The sequence below is a fragment of the Balearica regulorum genome, chromosome W (assembly GCF_011004875.1).
Source record: "Balearica regulorum gibbericeps isolate bBalReg1 chromosome W, bBalReg1.pri, whole genome shotgun sequence".
In the NCBI taxonomy this organism is placed as follows: domain Eukaryota; kingdom Metazoa; phylum Chordata; class Aves; order Gruiformes; family Gruidae; genus Balearica; species Balearica regulorum.
In genome coordinates, this window is record NC_046219.1 from 9009415 (window position 1) to 9029877 (window position 20463).

A 20463-nucleotide genomic window follows, 5' to 3' on the forward strand; every position below is an offset into this window, starting at 1 on the left:
GTAGACGCCCACGTACCCAAGAGTCGGGCCACTGAGGAACATCAAAACAACCAGCAGGTGGATCAGGCTGCCAAGATTGAAGTGGCTCAGGTGGATTTGGACTGGCAACATAAGGGTGAATTATTTATAGCTCAGTGGGACCATGACGGTTCAGGCCATCAAGGAAGAGATGGAACATATAGATGGGCTCATGATCGAGGGGTGGACTTGACCATGGATGCCATCTCACAGCTCATCCATGCGTGTGAAATATTCGCTGCATTTAAACAAGCCAAGAGGTTAAAGCCTCTCTGGTATGCAGGACAATGGCTGAAATATAGATTGATTATATCACACTCCCACAAACCCGCCAAGGCAAGCTCTATGTACTTACAATCGTGGAAACAACCACCAGTTGGCTGGAAGTATATCCCGTGCCCCATGCCACCACCCAGAACACTATCCTGGGCCTTGAAAAGCAAGTCTTGTGGTGACATAGCACCCCAGAAAGAATTGAGTCAGACAATGGGAATCATTTCCAAAAAAACCTCATAGACACGTGGGCCAAGGAGCATGGCATTCAGTGTGTGTATCACATCCCCTGTCACGCACCAGCCTCTGGGAAAATTGAAAGATACAATGGACTGCTAAAGACTACACTGAGAGCAATGGGTGGTGGGACCTTCTAACATTGGGATAGACATTTAGCAAAGGCTCTCTGGTTAGTCAATGCTAGAGCATCTGCCAGTCTCAGTCCACAAGCTTTCCCTTTTTCTTTTCGATACTCTCCCCCATCCCACTGGTGGTGGGGGGAGTGAGCAAACAGCTGTGTGGTTGTTTTAGCTGCCTGCCAGGGTAAATAACAACTGCATTCCAAGATTATCATCTGTTTTCCTGGTTTCGGCTGAGATAGAGTTAATTTTCTTTCTAGTAGCTGGTATAGTGCTGTGTTTTGGATTTAGGATGAGAATAATGCTGATACCACACTGATGTTTTTAGTTATTGCTAGTGTATTGGGTTTGTGTGGCAAGCTTTTTGGTAGCGGGGGGGCTACAGGGGTGGCTTCTGTGAGAAGCTGCTAGAAGCTTCCCCTGTGTCTGATAGAGCCAATGCCAGCCGGCTTCAAGACGTCGCTGGCCAAGGCCGAGCCAATCAGTGCCTCTGTGATAACATATTTAAGAAGGGAAAAAAACAACTTAGAGGGAGCTTTTGCAGCCAGAGAGAGAAGTGAGAAGATGTAAGAACATCTGCAGACACCAAGGTCAGTGAAGAAGGAGGGGGAGGAGGTGCTCCAGGCGCCGGAGCAGAGATTCCCCTGCAGCCCATGGAGAAGACCATGGTGAGGCAGGCTGTCCCCCTGCAGCCCATGGAGGAAGGATGAGGGGGTGTAGAGATTCCACCTGCAGCCCGTGGAGGACCCCACGTTGGAGAAGTTCGTGAAGGACTGTCTCCCGTGAGAGGGACCCCACACTGGAGCAGGGGAAGAATGAGAGGAGTCCTCCCCCTGAGGAGGAAGGAGTGGCAGAAACAACGTGTGATGAACTGACCATAACCCCCATTCCCCGTCCCCCTGTGCCGCTGAGGGAGGAGGAGGTTGAAGCCGGGAGTGAAGTTAAGCCTGGGAAGAAGGGAGGGGTGGGGGGAGGTGTTTTAAGATTTGATTTTATTTCTCATTCCTCTACTCTGTGTTGCTTGGTAATGAATTAGATGAATTTTCTCTCTAAGTTCAGTCTGTTTTGCTCGTGACGATAATTAGTGAGTGATCTCTCCCTGTCCTTATCTCGACCCACAAGCTTTTTGTTATACTTTTTCTCCCCTGTCTAGTGAATGAGGGGGAGTGATAGAGCGGCTCTGGTGGGCACCTGGCCTCCAGCCAGGGTCAACCCACCACAGCTAGGTAGTTGTAGTGTCTACACTAAGTCAAGGACTTTTCAATTTCTCACCCCCTGCCAGGTGCACAAGAGGCTGGGAGAGCATAGCCAGGACGGCTGACCCAGACTGGCCAAAGGGATATTCCCTACCATATAATATCATGCTCCATATATAAATGGGGAGGCTAGCCGGGAGCGGAATCGCTGCTCGGAAACAGACTGGGCATTGGGTTTGGGTTTTTTCCGCATGTGGCGAGCAGTTGCATTTGTGCATCGCTTGTGTTTAATAATTATTATTCCTATTGCTATTCCTATTCCTATTCTCTTCCTTCGTTATCCTATTAAACTGTCTTTATCTCAACCCATAAGTTTTTCTTTTCCATTCTCCTCCCCATCCCCTTTGTTGGGGAGGGGTGAGCGAGTGGCTGCATGGTGCTTAGTTACCAGCTGGGATTAAACCACAACACCTGTCACAGTGTCTAACCTTGCCTGCTACTGTATCTAATCCATTTAGCCACTTGTACAAGGTACACAGATACTTCTAAACAAGTTTTTAAAAGCGCTGCGTGCATTATTCTCTTCCAACTCTGGAAGTGAAACAGAAGAATAAAGGAGACAATGGAGATCCAAATACCTGTGTGTGTGTCTTTGTTGCTGTTTTTTATTAAATCAGAAAAATTCAGCATTTAGAGCAAGATAAATTATCTCTATGTACCTCCATGTTACATCAGCTAGATTGCTTCCAACAGCCAAACTAGCTCAGGTATCTCAGCAACAAAGCAAATATAACCTCTCTCTTTCTCTCTCTCTGTCTCTTTGTATTCTTTCCCCATCCTCTCCTGATTTGTTTGCCTCCTGAGGAGGCAATAAACGCTAGAGCCTGGAAAGGCAGGGCTTGGAGGAGGACTGAGAGCAGGACTGAGGTCAACAGAAGTGGAGATGATATGAAAAATTTGGGATAAACAGAGCTAAACTAAAAGTAAACAGGCAAAAGAATGGAGGTAACAATATACATATCTGATAACACAGAGAATAGAAGTAAAGTCCATGACCAAGGTAAGCCTATACTTATTAACATGGGAGATACATGAGAAAAAAGATTCACCAAAAAAAAAAGCATATACACATACCTGTAAACCATTTCATTAGGAGCCGTGTCATCAAAGGCATAATCAAAACGAAAAGTTTGGTTTTCTAGGTACCTTGTTAAATCCACCTTTTGTTTTGGTTCATGTACCATCACAACATCTTTACTAGGAATTGTTATTACATCAAGGTCTTTCATTAAAGTTTCTAAAAAATAAATGAAATATATATATTTAAGTAGCAACACATCACTATTTTTTACATTTTTTCATTGTTTACATTCTTATAACATCTCAGATTACACAGCTCCTCCAAGTAACAATACTGCAATGGATTTGGGCTTCTGATACTGAGATAGTAATCTGCTAAGTAAGAGATTTCATTTTGGAAGTCTAGTCATCCTACCCTACCAAGTGCTAGAAAGTAAAGAGAGGTTGTACAAAGTTGATTAGAAAGACTCAGATCATTAATTATAACACTACCATTATAGCTTCATTTTAAAATTTTGTCTTTTTCTTTTCCCTAAATCCTTAAAGTTATAGTCATACATTCACAGTTTTCAAAAAGAAGAAAAAATGTTTTCATTCTACACAGACATTTTCATTTGTGTATTCCTCCTGGAATCTAAAGTATACATCTTTAATATATATAAATAATTACTCTAAAGTAAAATCCTTTCTAAAAATTATCTTGTAAGCAGATAAAGCTGAAAATGCTAATGATGCTTCCTATCACTGGGAATGAACAAAAGCCATCTAGATGCAATTTCAGCAGTGAGTTCCCAGGTTATAATTACTACACAGCACTACAGTTTATTGCTAATTGTTGTATCAGATATGACTCAGCAAAGCAGAGAACCCAATGATCCATGATATGCACAAAAATAAAGATCCTTTCTGTGTACAGTTGGGATCACTAATATGTCCTACTTGCATTTCTATATAAAATTTCTTAAGGCATGCAGTTCAAGAATTTGATGTGGCTTTATACAATCAGATAGAAATCTTTTCATCAGTTAACATACTGATCAAACAGTACAATGGTTACCATTGCATGACATTACACACCAACAGAAATATACATTCAAGTCACTATATAATCAGTTTTTTCAACTGCACCGCAATAAAATGCAATGCAATTATTCTGCAGTAATCACAGAGAAGAAATAAGGAATAGTGGTGAAAAGATATATATAAAGGTCAATTATTTGCAGCAAAAGCTTTTTAGTTAAAGCAGTCAAAAGCTGTTTTTTCTTAAGCGATTGTTTGGAGTAAGACATTTACCTGCTCCCAGCTATTTGTTATGACAACCTGTATTCCTTGCTGATGAAATTTTGAAATAGTGTCTCTGAAACCCACTGCACAATTATATAATTTCGCAATTATAAATATATGCCACTGAAATAAAATCTTAAAATGTCAATCTGAAGACCTACTTCCTGCAAAGTCAATCCACAGAATGATTGGTGCTGAGGACACCTGAAAACTTTGGTGATAATTCTGTGTTTGTGAGACTGACAGAAATTGATTTGTACACTTGATTTCTATTAAATTATTTGAACATCTTACAAAATTTCAAAATACAGAACACGAAAGGGGAAAGATAATATTTTTGATGTGTTGTTATTGCAATAATAAAGGAAAAACTATTTTTTCTCTTCAGGGGATTACACACTAATATCTTCCATTCCTTTCTACTCTCCAATTTTAAAATTGAATTTAAATATTGTTTCTTATGAACTTTCAAAATGAAAGTGCACGTTCTCAGAAGACTGTATTATGTGGGTACTAGATTATCTCTATGGTTTCTCCCCAGCATAGATTACTTCATTATTACAGCTTAGTCTTAAAAATGCAAAATAACTTTAGTGCCAACTTCATTTTTACTTAGACACTCATCTTCCTACCAACACCTGCTACACCACTTAGACACACAGAAGTCTATGAGGCAGGATGGGATCCACCCAAGGGTACTGAGGGAGCTGGCTAACTTGGGAGGTCCCAGCTGACTGGAGGTTAGCCAATGTGATGCCCATCCACAAGAAGGGCTGGAAGGAGGATCCGGGGAACTACAGGCCTGTCAGTCTGACCTCGGTGCCAGGGAAGGTTATGGAGCAGTTCATCTTGAATGCCATCACACAGCACGTACAGGACAGCCAGGTGATCAGACCCAGTCAGCATGGGTTCATGAAAGGCAGGTCCTGCTTGACTAACCCGATCTCCTTCTATGACAAGGTGACCCGCTTAGTGGATGAGGGAAAGGCTGTGGATGTTGTCTACCTGGACTTCAGTAAAGCCTTTGACACCATTTCCCATAGCATTCTCCAAGGTCATGGCTTGGACGGGCATATGCATTGCTGGGTAAAAAACTGGCTGGATGGCCAGGCCCAAAAGAGCTGTGATGAATGGAGTTAAATCCAGTTGGTAGCCAGTCACAAGTGGTGTTCCCAAGGGCTCAGTATTGGGGCCAGTTCTCTTTAATATCTTTATCAATGATCTGGACGAGGGGATCGAGTGCACCCTCAGTAAGTTTGCAGATGACACCAAGTTGGGTAGAAGTGTTGATCTGCTTGAGGGTAGGAAGGCTCTGCAGAGGGATCTGGACAGGCTGGATCGATGGGCTGAGGCCAACTGTATGAGGTTCAACAAGGCTAAGTGCCGGGTCCTGCACTTGGGTCACAACAACCCCATGCAATGCTGCAGTCTTGGGGAAGAGTGGCTGGAAAGCTGCCTGGCAGAAAAGGACCTGGGGGTATTGGTCGATAGTCAGCTGAATATAAGCCAACAGTGTGCCCAGGTGGCCAAGGCGGCCAACAGCATCCTGGCTTGTATCAGGAATAGTGTGGCCAGCAGGACTAGGGAAGTGATTGTGCCCCTGTACTCGGCTCTGGTGAGGCCGCACCTCAGATACTGTGTTCCCTTTTGGGCCCCTCACTACAAGAAGGACACTGAGGTGCTGGAGCGTGTCCAAAGAAGGGCAACAGAGCTGATGAAGGGTCTAGAGAACAGGTCTTATGAGGAGCGGCTGAGGGAACTGGGGTTGTTTAGCCTGGAGAAAAGGAGGCTGAGGGGAGACCTTATTGCTCTCTACAACTACCTGAAAGGAGGTTGTAGCGAGGTGGATGTCGGTCTCTTCTCCCAAGCAACAAGCGATAGGACAAGAGGAAACGGCGTCAAGTTGCGCCAAGGGAGGTTTAGATTGGATATTAGGAAAAAGTTTCCTTACCAAAAGGGTTGTCAATCATTGGAACAGGCTGCCTAGGGAAGTGGCTGAGTCACCATCCCTGGAGGTATTTAAAACACGCGTAGATGTAGTGCTTAGGGACATGGTTTAGTGGTGGACTTGACAGTGCTAGGTTAACGGTTGGACTTGATCTTAAAGGTCTTTTCCAACCAAAACAATTCTATGATTCTACCTCAGAACTATTTTTCTTAATAGCTCCAAACCACTAATACTGAAGATATGCAACTTGCACAGAATCAAATCCTACTTCTGAATACCAACTCATGCCTCATGACAACTTGCTGTCATTTACTGTAATTTCACTTTGTCCACCTTCAGTGCAGGTAGGAGGTAACATTCCCCCCAAATGTATCACATTTCTAAGTCATATTTTATTAAAGATAACCTCCAATGCTAAAACAGAAATTGAACTGCTACCAGACTTGTATATTGAATGCCCTTATTACTTAGGTTGTGCAAAATAGTTTCAATTAACCAATTTTTGAGATTATGCATTCCTTTCAGATCAATAAAAGAAATAATACAGGGAATAAGAAAACAGTAAAAGTAAAAATAAAGATAAAAAAAGGTAAAAGTGAAGCAGCAACACGGAGGGAAATATTAAGACAAAAGGAAACTAACTATATACTGACATTAGCATATGTTTTCCCTTTCTCATACAATTCTCCCATTTTCCTCTGGATATGCTCCAGATAATCCTCAGTGTGTAGTTCTGACAGTACAAAAAATAATAAATGCATCCCATGTTGTTTCAGAGTCAGAGTGATGTTCTTTGAGTCCTTTAGCTAAACAAAATATAACAAAAAGAGAAGGAAAGAAACATCTTTCAATATGAAAGTCAGCTTACTTTAGTGCTGGATTCAGACAGGCTGCAATCCAGAAGCATTTGCGGTTCTTAAATTCCTGCTGAAAGCAAAGAACTTCATAGAAAGACTGGGATTTAGCTGGAGTTGAAAACCTAAATGTTTTGGGGTTTTTTTGGATTATGGACTCCAGTCTGATCAGCAGGCAGTAAGAAAAAAAGTTGTAATACTAATCGTACATAAAAAGAAGTCACTAGGGAGTGATTCCAGTACCTAAAAATAGTTCTTTAGTGCTATTTCATATGCCCTAGGGTATCCTGCCCAGCCCTGAGCAGCAACTCCAGGAGATACAAGTCTCCAGTTTGTCTGTAACCCGCTAGCCCTGCGAGGATGTCTTGGACACCCTTGGGCACCTTATGTGTCAGAAGACACCAACATTCAGGCACCTGAATTGCTCCCTTGATGTCCGATTCAAGACCACTTGAAAGTATAAATATACATGTATAAAAAAAAAAAAAGTGCAGAAAAGTTTTCATTGGGCAGCTCACTGATCAGGAGATCACTTAAAGGATAGTTTAAAAGAATGGTGATCCTAACACAGTGCAAGAATACTGAAGAAATTACAGTAGAATTAATTCCCAGATCAACTAAATACATCCTAGATGACCTTGGGAAAAAATTACAGTCTCTCTGTGCCTCAGCTCCCAGTCCATAAAATGGTGACAGTTAAACTACTTTTCTCCCTGTCTTTATCCGGGTTATGATACGTCTATGAATTTTCTGGGTCCCTCACACATGTTGTCTAGTATAACAGAGTTTCACCTTTGATCAGTATTTCTAGATCTCATTAATACAAATAATATTACTATCAGAAGCAGCTTTTCAGAGAAAAAATTCTGCAAAATCTTAAATGGCCATACCTTTTTTATTGAGTGGTCGTTTTCGTACACAAACACATATCCTGTGCTCATCAATCTACAAAGGAAACAATATTTCAGTGAACTATATCCCAACTCCAGTTATACGATATTTTACTTCTATTCCTGAATTAATTAACCAATCATTTAAACAAAGAGAAATTTCCAAGACAGTGAGTCATCTGAACATGTAAAAGCCCCTTGTGTTTGCACAATAACAAAGAACCCAAAAGGGAGAACCATACATTAATAAAACTCCCTGCAGACAGTGATCTGATCCTGCAGAGTACCAGGTACATCTTGGAACATTGCAAGCAAATCCAGCTGTAACAGGGTAGATATGCTATTGACAGAAATCATCACAATCTCTTTGATCATGCCCTGGTAGAATTCTCAATCTTGAGGGGTACAGGATGGGTAAAAAGTAGAGTCAGGACCCTAAACCTCAGAAAGGCAAACTTTTGGCTGTTTAGGGCACTAGTGCGTGGGATCCTTTGGGAAACTGCCCTCAGAGGTAAAGGAGCAAACAAGAGCTGGGAGATATTTAAAACACATTTTTCTTAGGGTACAAAAGCTCTCAATCCCGACGTACAAGACGACGGGCAGGGGATGCAGGAGGCCAACTTGGCTAAGTCAACACCTCTTAGCCAAACTAAAACACAAAACCAAAATGCATAGGCAGTGGAGGCAGGGATATACATCCTGGGGAGATTATAGGGATATGGCCCGGGAGTGCAGGGAGGGGATCAGGAAAGCCAAGGCACAGCTGGAGCTGAACATGGCTAGGGACATGAAAAATAACAAGAAGGGTTTTTTTCAGGAAAACAGGACAACAAAGGAAGATGAAAGAAACTATACTCCCCCAATGAGCAGAAGGGGAGACCTGGCTATAACTGACATGGAGAACGCTGGGGTACTCAACAACTTTTTTTGCCTCGATCTTCACCGGCAAGTGTTCTAGCCACGTCACCCAACTCACATAATCCAAAGTCAGGGACTGGGAGAATGAAGAACTGCCCACTGTAGGAGAAGATCAGGTTTGAGACCATCTAAGGAACCTGAAGGTGCACAACTCCATGGGACCTGATGAGATGCATCCGGAGTTCCTTAGGGAACTGGCGGATGAAGTGGCCAGGCCACTCGCCATCATCTTTGAGAAGTCCGGGCAGTCCAGCGAAGTTCCCACCAATTGGAAAAGGGGAAATATAACCCCCATTTTTAAGAAGGGAAAAAAGGAAGACCCAGGGAACTACAGGCCAGTCAGTCTCACCTCCGTGCCTGGCAAGATCATGGAGCAGACCCTCCTGGAGACTATGCTCAGGCACATGGAAGATAAGGAGGTGATTGGTGACAGCCAACACGGCTTCACTAAGGGCAAATCGTGCCTGACAAACTTCCTGGCCTTCTGTGATGGGGTTACAGCGTTGGTGGATAAGGGAAGGGCAACTGACATCATCTACCTGGACTTGTGCAAGGCATTTGACACTGTCCCGCACGACATCCTTGTCTCTAAATTGGAGAGACACGGATTCGACGGATGGACCACTCGGTGGATAAGGAATTGGCTGGATGGTCGCCCTCAAAGAGTTGTGGTCAATGGCTCAATGTCCAAGTGGAGACCAGTGACAAGGGGTGTTCCTCAGGGATCAGTACTGGGACCGGCACTGTTCAACATCTTTGTCGGCGACATGGACAGTGGGATCGAGTGCACCCTCAGCAAGTTTGCTGACGACACCAAGCTGTGTGGTGTGGTCGACACGCTGGAGGGAAGGGATGCCATCCAGAGGGACCTTGACAGGCTGGAGAGGTGGGCCCGTGTGAACCTCATGAAGTTCAACAAGGCCAAGTGCAAGGTCCTGCACGTGGGTCGGGGCAATCCCAAGCACAGCTACAGGCTGGGCGAGGAATGGATTGAGAGCAGCCCTGAGGAGAAGGACTTGGGGGTATTGATTGATGAGAAGCTCAACATGAGCCGGCAGTGTGCACTTGCAGCCCAGAAAGCCAACCATGTCCTGGGCTGCATCAAAAGAGGCGTGACCAGCAGGTCGAGGGAGGTGATTCTGCCCCTCTACTCCACTCTTGTGAGACCCCACCTGGAGTACTGCATCCAGCTCTGGAGGCCCCAACATAAGAAGGACATGGAGCTGTTGGAGCGAGTCCAGAGGAAGGCCACAGAGCTGATCAGAGGGCTGGAGCACCTCTCCCATGAGGACAGGCAGAGAGAGTTGGGATTGTTCAGCCTGGAGAAGAGAAGGCTCTGGGGAGACCTTATGGCAGCCTTCCAGTACCTAAAGGGGGTCTACAAGAAAGCTGGAGAGGGACTTTTTACAAGGGCATGTAGTGACAGGACAAGGGGTAATGGTTTTAAACTAAAAGAGGGTAGATTTACATTACATATTAGGGAGAAATTCTTTACTGTGAGGATGGTGAGACACTGGAACAGATTGCGCAGAGAGGTTTTAGATGCCCCATCCCTGGAAGTGTTCAAGGCCAGGTTGGACGTGGCTTTGAGCAACCTAATCTAGTGGAAGGTATCCCTGCCCATGACAGGGGGGTTGGAACTAGATGATCTTAAAGCTCTTTTCCAGTCCAATCCATTCTATGATTTTATGATATCCACAGAGATCTGATAATCTTCATCGTTTAAGGATTCTGCTCCTCTGACTTCTCTGCAAATCAAAGGCCATCATCACCTTCAAAGATCAAGTATTAATGTTTATACTCAGTGGGGTTTTTCAGAGAAGCTTAATGGTTTTGTGTGCACATCCCTTAGCATCCCAGGAAAATCTACAATATAGAGGCTGACTGACTACTTAGAACATGTTGGTGTTGTTTTATGGTCAAAAGATATTTAAATGACATAAAATGACTGAAATAAACCCATGTTATAAAGAATACTAATATATATTAAATTACTTATTTTTGATGTTTACAGATAGAAGTATATTCATACATTGAAAAAACTGGAAACACAGAGCAAAATTCAGAAGGATAAAAAATTTCCACATCAGTAGGGTACTTACAGGATCTGCAGTTGTCAGTGGTCTATAATCCAAACTTCCCCTGAAATCTCTTATCATACACATAATTTCATAATTTGGGTTTGTAGCATCAACATCCTAGGGAAGTAAGCAACAGAATTTCTAATATACTTTTTTTTTCCTGGAAGGAACTAATTACAATATCTTCTAAAATTACTTGTAAAAAAATACACATTAACTGAAATGTTATTTTTTCTCCAAAATGCCTCGACTGCAAGTTTAATGCCTCGACTGCATGTTTAATGCCTTTTTCCATTGTGATGTAGCTAATTTACTGGTCGTAAAGCAAAACAATTATATGCCTTCTATTTCATATTTTTGGTTGGCATGTTAATAGAAAATACTTTTTAATTGAGGACTCATTAAAAGTCTACTCAAGAAAGAAATGAATCCTGCCTTTTGCCAGAATCTTCACATTAAAGAAACACAGCTGAACAACTGCACAATAGAGAGCATATACAGTCAACGCTTCTTAATCTGAGATAAGGCGGTCCAATGACAGACAAATGGAGACACTCTATTATACCAGTACAAAACACACTGCAGAGCATAGTGCAGATGCCCCAGCTACTCTAAACACAACCCTGCTGGATCCAAGTTGGTTAAAGGAGGTTGATCCTACTTGCCAGTCCTGAGTTAACTCCTACAGTTACTTGGATGCATTGGAAACTCTTCTAACACTCCTAGACCCCCCAAAAAGCTGAAGCCATCTCAATGATACACAATAGGCTACATCCAGGCTCACAAGACCTCCTGTCCCTAAACCTGGAACCATCAGTATCAGAGCGAACTGACATGCAAGTGTAGGGTTCTGCACCTAGGGAGGAATAACCCCAGGCGCCAGCACAGGTTAGGGGTTGACCTGCTGGGAAGCAGCTCTGCGGAGAAGGACCTGGGAGTCCTGGTGGACAACAAGCTCTCCACGAGCCAGCAATGTGCCCTCGTGGCCAAGAAGGCCAATGGTATCCTGGGGTGCGTTCAGAAGAGTGTGGCCAGCAGGTCGAGGGAGGTTATCCTCCCCCTCTACTCTGCCCTGGTGAGGCCACATCTGGAGTACTGTGTCCATTTCTGGGCTCCCCAGCTCAAGAAAGACAGGGAACTACAGGAGAGAGTCCAGTGGAGGGCTACAAAGATGATTAGGGGACTTGAACATCTCTCGTATGAGGAAAGGCTGAGAGAGCTGGGTCTGTTTACCCTGGAGAAGAGAAGACTGAGAGGGGGTCTTATCAACGCTCATAAATATCTAAAGGGTGGATGTCAAGAGGAAGGGGCCAGACTCTTTTCAGTGGTGCCCAGCGACAGGACAAGGGGCAATGGGCACAAACTGGAACACAGGAAGTTCCATCTGAACATGAGGAAAAACTACTTCACTTTGAGGGTGACCAAGCACTGGACCAGGTTGCCCAGAGAGGCTGTGGAGCATCCTTCTCTGGAGATATTCAAAACCCTCCTGGATGTGGTCCTGTGCAACCTGCTCTAGGTGATCCTGCTCTAGCAGGGGGATTGGACTTGATGATCTCCAGAGGTCCCTTCCAACCCCTACCATTCTGCGATTCTGTGATTCTGTGTAAGAGGTCATGCACAGAGCCCCTCTAAACCTTTCAAAGCCTCAGCTATTGAACCTACTGTGAGCTGAGCTGGTTCTCTGCAGAATCGCTCAAATGTCCTTCCTGTCATTTCTCCCTGTGACTGTCAGTTTTTACCCCATTTCAGGACATGCTGCTGTTACCATGCATAGCCAGCTCTGGTGCTCAGAACTTATTAAGCTTTGCATGGCTTCCCACAAGTGAGCTAAAACTCCTTCTGGCTCACAGCTGACTGTGGAAATAGCGTAGGCACTTTCAGAAAGCACTGCATTGGGGTTAATAAGCTGAAATGGAGCCATTCTAACATTCAGAAAGGGGTATTGCTTATTATGGAAAAGATATTTGCCTAATATCCTTCAAACCAGGTTTAAAGATCTTGCCACCAGAAGCCGGTGCTTGGCTAATCATTGCTGCATTTCACAAAAACAACAGAATACACAAAGCAACACGAAGCATGGATACATACAAGTCACCAAGAAAGACAGAACTTTCTCATACAGAAGTTTAAGACTCGGATGTAAAGGGAGAGATTTTTAGGTGTAGTACCACATCAAAGAATTTTAATATATAAAACAAAAATTATTTGCTCCTCGCACACAAAGCCATAGTAGTGTTTTGCCTTTGTTTAAGTGGATAGAAATTAGAGAACGTGAATTCAACATAAGTGATTTTAGGTCAACTTAGAAACATCATTAAACCATGAAGTAAATTGCCTGAATTATTTACTTGGTGGTGGTACTTCTCATGTCAGTCACAGATTGGTAGTATCTCTTTAGAGAGATTAACACATACACACAGGCGTGCCAACAAGATTACGCTACTAGTTTTGCTAAAGTTTTTACACTACTGTGACAGAAAGTCATTTAATATTAAGAGATTTTCTTAAAGGATTAACAACTTCATTTCTTTCACACAAGTTTCTAAGAACTTGCTGCCAAGCTGTTTGCATGATGCAAAGCTAAATTATAAATGCATAGACAGGTGTACAGGAAAAACCCCCAACATATCACTGTTCAAACTTGAGCCTCAATTAGATCTTCTACGAAACATCAAAGATCATAAAGAACAATTTATCATAATGTTGTAATACTTCCTGTAGAATAACAGTCCTAACTAAAAGCCAAAGATTTGATTATTTTCATCAATATATTATCCCTAAGAAATAGCTGTCATCAGTACATCAGATTTTTAAATAACACACAGAAAGATAAGCAATTGTAAGCAATTATTTCTGAAGGAATAAAAAGAGGGGGGAAAACTGTCTAAAGAAATAGTTATCAGAGCAATGCAACCATGCACCAAAAAATTTATCAAAATTGTATACAGGATGAAAACATTTAGTTTCAAGATTATTACAGTTCATAAAAATTATTGAAGACTGAAAAAAACACAATAATTTTGCAAACATCTTCTCTTCCTGACATACATTTTCCATCTGAGCTAAAAATACTAACCTGAGCTCTTTTTTCTCTAAGTTCCTGCTGCTGTAACCTTCTTTTTTCACGTTTCTCTTGCAATTTTTCAACCTCTTTTACACAATTAGATTTTCTACGTGCTTAAAGAAAATGATATAATTTTAAAATATTTTAGTGTTGCATGAATTTAGAATTTACACTATAACATTTCAATTCTACTAATTTATGAATAATTAGAATGCATTTATTTATATCAACTATCTTTTATCTTTTCAGGCAAATCAGTATTAGTACAGAATAATTACGACAATTTAATTTCTAAAATTTATAGAATAAATGAATTAGAAAAAATCATGGGAATGGGACAATAATTACATAACTGAAAATATAAGGACAATGACCCTCGAAAAATATTTGGACATGTGATGATATTTGGATACATGTGATCTCTTGGTTTGAATTAAAAGAAAGCCCAGGCAAATTAAAAAAAACCAAACACCATCATGGTTAAAAAAAGAAAAAGGAAAACCAAATTCCAAATACTAGAACAACTATGACAAAAGTGAACATTTGTTTAGCCGCAGCACTCTGAAAAAGCTTCTTGAGGAAGCCTACAGGCAACTGCATATATAGACCATTTGTCATTTATGGACAACAACATAATTCAAGAGAATGTATGTGCAATGTCCAAAATGAATGAATCCTTGATACATGGTTTACATACAAGGGGGTCCAAATTCCTTTTTTGCAGCTTGAACTGGAGATATATCTGAAACACTACCATTCTGCTGTGAGGAGGAAGACTGTTCAGGAAGCTGAGTAGGTCGTGCGCGTGCAGAACCAACCACTGCAAAAGAAAAGCACAAAGCTCATCTAGATATGGAAGAGTAATGTTTCTATCCGATTCTGAAATACTTTATTATGACAAGATAAAATGAGGCCCTTTTCAAGACACAACAATTTTTGGGGGTCGGGGGGGAGCCATACACGTAGAAAGTCTATTAATAAGACATTTGGTATGCAGCTTTTTTTATCCTCGTGTTATACACCAACACAGCATAATTATTAAGTACCAATGCTGTACGTGCATATTTTTAAATATTCCACTACAGAATTAGTAGAACTTCTTACGTGCATAGAATGAAGTATGTACTTGGAGATATGCAGTTTTGAAGTTTAAAGTGTTGAAAATGTATTTATATTGTAATTATACCCAAAAAACCCAGTAAGAAAAAAGGACCCACTGTTTCACATTCTCTAGATGTTACAAAATAGTCCCACTCCATTGAACCTACAATCTGTGGGCAAGTAGAGGGATACACATGAAAGGCAGCAAAGTGCGGCTCAATCTATGAGTGGAAGGAACAAACCTTTTTGACACTATACTGAAAGGGATATGGATACAATCAATATGTTTACCTAAACTTATTGATTTGATATGTGATAAGGACACCAATTTCTGAAGATGCAGAGTGATGTCTGTTCCCAGTGAATGCAGTGGGAGTGGTGTGCATGCAAGCCTCTTTGGTAGAGCTGAATGTTTTAAGTTGTTTTTCAGAGTCACTTCAAGCAGCTCTGCTTCAGCTGGCCACTTTCCTGTATGCATTCCTAACGAGGTCTGCCAGAAGACTATGAAAGTAAAGGTAACAACTTTGATTAGTAGCCTAGAGATGACAGTCCAAATGAAGGCCAGCACACTGTGCAACATGGAGACAACTATGGAAACAGGTATCAAATGGGATAGACAATACAAACCCCCAGATCATTCCAAATACGATAGGAAATCTAGTTTACAGCATGAATTAACTACACTAAACAAGAGAGCGTGCTGAGAAAAGTTTAATTACAAGGCCAACAAAGAACAAATACTTAGGCCGACTGTGAATAGTAAGATGCGCAGGACCTATTAAAATACAAGCTACAGAATTATTCCATACCAAACAGACCATTTGCTACAAATGACAACGTGTATGGATGTGAGGAGAGCCCATCAATAAGATGTCTCAAATTTAAACCATATTAGTTTGAAAAAAATTATCCCCTCCTCATGAGATTTCTGATTTAACACCCCCAGAGGCAAATGGCAGAAGGGAGAAAGTGATCCCAATCATCCACCGGAAGAGTCTGAACACTTGCAAAGATATGCAAGCCTACTTGTTTTTCAAGTTTAAACAGATGGAATGGAATCTAGTCTGAATTAATGACAGTAGATTAATGTTTCAAAGAAGAATCATCACCACCATCAGTACAAGTTAACTTTAATGCAAGAGAGAAAATGAAAACAATAAGCAATAACTATTCTTTCTCATGTTATTAGAAGCATTACATCTATATTCATCCAATACACACTTTTCATCGATCCTCCTGTGCTATTTCAGCATTTTTGTAGATTTTTCGCTATTAACCATAGAGTGAGAAATAACCCATAGGGTTTAAGTACTCTTTGAATGAATGTTTACATACAGACTGTTAGAAAACTAAGCTAAACAATTGAAAGCGTAAGAATTTTAAGTGCACTACTTACTTAATATATATGGAAACACTCAATTCAGTTGAAGCAAATTGAGGATGCTTTAACTTGGAAAAGTCCACACATGATTTAATGTAGCATAATTAATTAATTTCAAATTTTTGCACCTTCAGTTCATTCAGCTTAACTTTCCTAATGCTATATTGCTTAAACTTGCATATAAATACTATTCATACAGTATGTATTCCTAAACATACATAGGAGAAATTCTAGGAATGATGTACCATGTCTTTTATCATAGAATCATAGAATCTTTAAGGTTGGAAAAGACCTCTAGGATCATCAAGTCCAACCATCAACCCAACACCACCATGTCTACTAAACCATGTCCCGAAGTGCCATGTCTACACACTTTTTGAATACCTCCAGGGATGGTGACTCCACCACCTCTCTGGGGAGCCTGTTCCAATGTCCGACCACCCTTTCAGTGAAGAAATTTTTCCTAATATCCAACCTAAACATCCCCTGGAGCAATTTGGGGCCGTTTCCTCTTGTCCTATCGCTTGTTGCTTGGGAGAAGAGACCAACATCCACCTCACCACAACCTCCTTTCAGGTAGTTGCAGAGAGCAATAAGGTCTCCCCTCAGCCTCCTTTTCTCCAGGCTAAACAACCCCAGTTCCCTCAGCTGCTCCTCATAAGACTTGTGCTCCAGACCCTTCACCAGCTCTGTTGCCCTTCTTTGGACACGCTCCAGCACCTCAGTGTCCTTCTTGTAGCAAGGGGCCCAAAAGGGAACACAGTATCTGAGGTGCAGCCTCACCAGTGACGAGTACAGGGGCACAATCACTTCCCTAGTCCTGCTGGCCACACTATTTCTGATACAAGCCAGGATGCTGTTGGCCGCCTTGGCCACCTGGGCACACTGCTGGCTCATGTTCAGCTGGCTGTCAACCAGCACCCCCAGGTCCTTTTCCTCCAGGCAGCTTTCCAGCCACTCTTCCTCAAGACTGCAGCATTGCCTAGGGTTGTTGTGACCCAAGTGTAGGACCCAGCACTTGGCCTTGTTAAACCTCATACAATTGGCCTCGTCCCATCCAGCCAGCCTGTCCAGATCCCTCTGCAGAGCCTTCCTACCCTCGAGCAGATCGACACTCCCACCCAACTTGGTGTCATCTGCAAACTTACTGAGGGTGCACTCGATCCCCTCATCCAGATCATTGATAAAGATATTAAACAAGACCGGCCCCAAGACTGAGCCCTGGGGAACACCGCTTGTGACCGGCCGCCAACTGCATTTAACTCGGTTCACCACTACTCTCTGGGCTTGGCCTTCCAGCCAGTTTTTTACCCAGCAAAGAGTGCACCTGTCTAAGCCATAAGCCACCAGCTTCTCTAGGAGAATGCTGTGGGAGACCGTGTTGAAGGCTTTACTGAAGTCCAGGTAGACAACATCCACAGCCTTTCCTTCATCCACTAGGCGGGTCACCAGGTCATAGAAGGAGATCAGGTTGGTCAGGCAGGACCTGCCTTTCATGAACCTATGCTGACTGGGCCTGATCCCCTGGTTGTCTTGCACACGCTTGGTGAGTGCACCCAAGATGAACTGTTCCATAACCTTCCCCGGCACCGAAGTCAGGCTGACAGGCCTGTAGTTTCCCAGATCCTCTTTTGGGCCCTTCTTGTAGATGGGCGTCACATGCTCACATACCAAATTAGAAATGCAGAACTATTAAGGAATGATTGACCAGGAGATTAAAATGTTCCCATATTTTTTACTTCCTTGAAATGGAAAGAGAAAACATTTACCTCTGTTTTCTTTGGCAGGAGTGTCATTCTTAATAGATGCTACAGTTCGTCGACTCTATAAAGAAAGAAATCTCTGTTATTTGATCACCTTATTACTGAAAACATAAACTGCAGCCCCACCTCTGCTTCTTTCCAGTGAATAAAAATAACACGATGTCAGCAATACAGAGAGGTGATTGCTGCCAAATCCTTCCCTGAAGAGCCTAGGGTGAAGGCTGCTTGAACTGTACGTACTGTTTCAAAACAACCTCCAAAATCTTTTCTATCCCTGAGATATATTTAGTTATACAAATCTTAGTCCCTAACTCCCTCTCTGCCAAATCTGTTCTTAGAAAATTTTTAGAATCCCCATTCACCATAGGAAAAAGAAAGGAACACAGTTATCAAGTAGCTCAACAGACACAAAAGTTAGATATAAAATTCAAGCATAACAGCATGCTATAGGAGTACTGTAAACTTAATATGAACATGTTGCATAGGTATTACCAACCTTCATGATTTTGTTTAATTTGGCTGCTGGAGTAGGTGGTGGTTGTGTCTCTGGACTAGGTTCAATATCTTCATCAGGTGCAAGATCTGGGTTAAGTGAAAATATGCTCTCCAAGTCAATCTGTGTAAAAGAATATAAAGCACATTTATGAATCATAGAACATAGAATCATAGAATGGTTTGGATTGGAAGGGACCTCAAAGATCATTTTGTTCCAATACCCCTGCTGCGGGCAGGAACACCCTCCACTAGACCAGGTTGCCCAAAGCCTCATCCAACCTGGTCTTTAACACTCCCAGGGAGGGGGCCTCCACAACCTCTCTGGGAAACCTGTTCCAGTGCCTCACCACCCTCACAGTAAAGAATTTCTTCCTAACATCTAATCTAAATCGACCCTCCTTCAGCTTGAACCCATTACCCCTTGTCCTGTCACTACATTCCCTGATAAACAGTCCCTCTCCAGCTTTCCTGTAGGCCCCCTTCAGGTACTGGTAAGCTGCAATTAGATCTCCCCAGAGCCTTCTCCTCTCCAGGCTGAACAACCCCAACTCTCTCAGCCTGTCCTCATAGGAGAGGTGCTCCAGCCCTCTGATCAGCTTCGTGGCCCTCCTCTGGACTCACTCCAACAGCTCCATGTCCCCTCTTGTACTGGGGCCCCCAGAGCTGGACACAGTACTCCAGGTGGGGTCTCACAAGAGTGGACTAGAGGGGCAGGATCACCTCCCTTGACATGCTGGTCACACTTCTTTTGATGCAGCCCAGGACACGGTTGGCTTTCTGGGCTGCAAGTGCACACTGCTGGCTCATGTTGAGCTTCTCATCAATCAATACCCCCAAGTCCTTCTCCTCAGGGCTGCTCTCAATCCATTCCACGCCCAGCCTGTAGTTGTGCTTGGGATTGCGCCGACCCATGTGCAGGACCTTGCACTTGGCCTTGTTGAACTTCATGCGGTTCGCACGGGCCCACCTCTCCAGCCTGTCAAGGTCCCTCTGGATGGCATCCCTTCCCTCCAGGGTGTCGACCACACCACACAGCTTGGTGTCGTTGGCAAACTTGCTGAGGGTGCACTCGATCCCACTGTCCATGTTGCCGACAAAGATGTTGAACAGTGCCGGTCCCAGTACCGACCCCTGAGGGACACCACTCGTCACCATTCTCCACTTGGACATTGAACAGTTGACCACAACTCTCTGAGTGCGACCATCCAGCCAATTCCTTATCCACCGAGTGGTCCATCCATCAAGTCCATGTCTCTCCAATTTAGAGACAAGGATGTCATGCAGGACAGTGTCAGATGCCTTGCACAAGTCCAGGTAGATGACGTCAGTTGCCCTTCCCTTGTCCACCAACACTGTCACCCCATCCTAGAAGGCCACCAAGTTTGTCAGGCACGATTTGCCCTTAGTGAAGCCATGTTGGCTGTCACCAATCACCTCCTTATCTTCCATGTGCCTGAGCATAGTCTCCAGGAGGGTCTGCTCCATAATCTTGCCAGGCACGGAGGTGAGACTGACTGGCCTGTAGTTCCCTGGGTCTTCCTTTTTTCCCTTCTTAAAAATGGGGGTTATGTTTCCCCTTTTCCAGTCAGTGGGAACTTCGCTGGACTGCCCGGACTTCTCAAAGATGATGGAGAGTGGATTAGCAACTTCATCCGCCAGTTCCCTCAAGACCTGTAGATGCAACTCATCAGGTCCCATGGAGTTGTGCATCTTCAGGTTCCTTAGATATTCTTGAACCTGATCTTCTCCTACAGT

General features: G+C 43.0%; 1 protein-coding gene across 1 annotated transcript; it reads right to left on the minus strand.

The window, feature by feature from the left end:
• Nucleotides 1-2838: 2838 nt before the first annotated feature.
• LOC142599127 (kinesin-like protein KIF2A) lies at nt 2839-18850 on the minus strand. Its single transcript, XM_075738796.1, has 8 exons — nt 18710-18850; nt 18220-18274; nt 14666-14788; nt 13981-14081; nt 10923-11018; nt 7903-7957; nt 6812-6964; nt 2839-3143 (listed from the first exon to the last, which is right to left on the minus strand). The coding sequence occupies exons 1-7, from the start codon at nt 18713-18715 to the stop codon at nt 6879-6881; spliced, it is 522 nt and encodes a 173-aa protein (XP_075594911.1). The 5' UTR covers nt 18716-18850; the 3' UTR covers nt 2839-3143; nt 6812-6878.
• Nucleotides 18851-20463: the final 1613 nt, after the last annotated feature.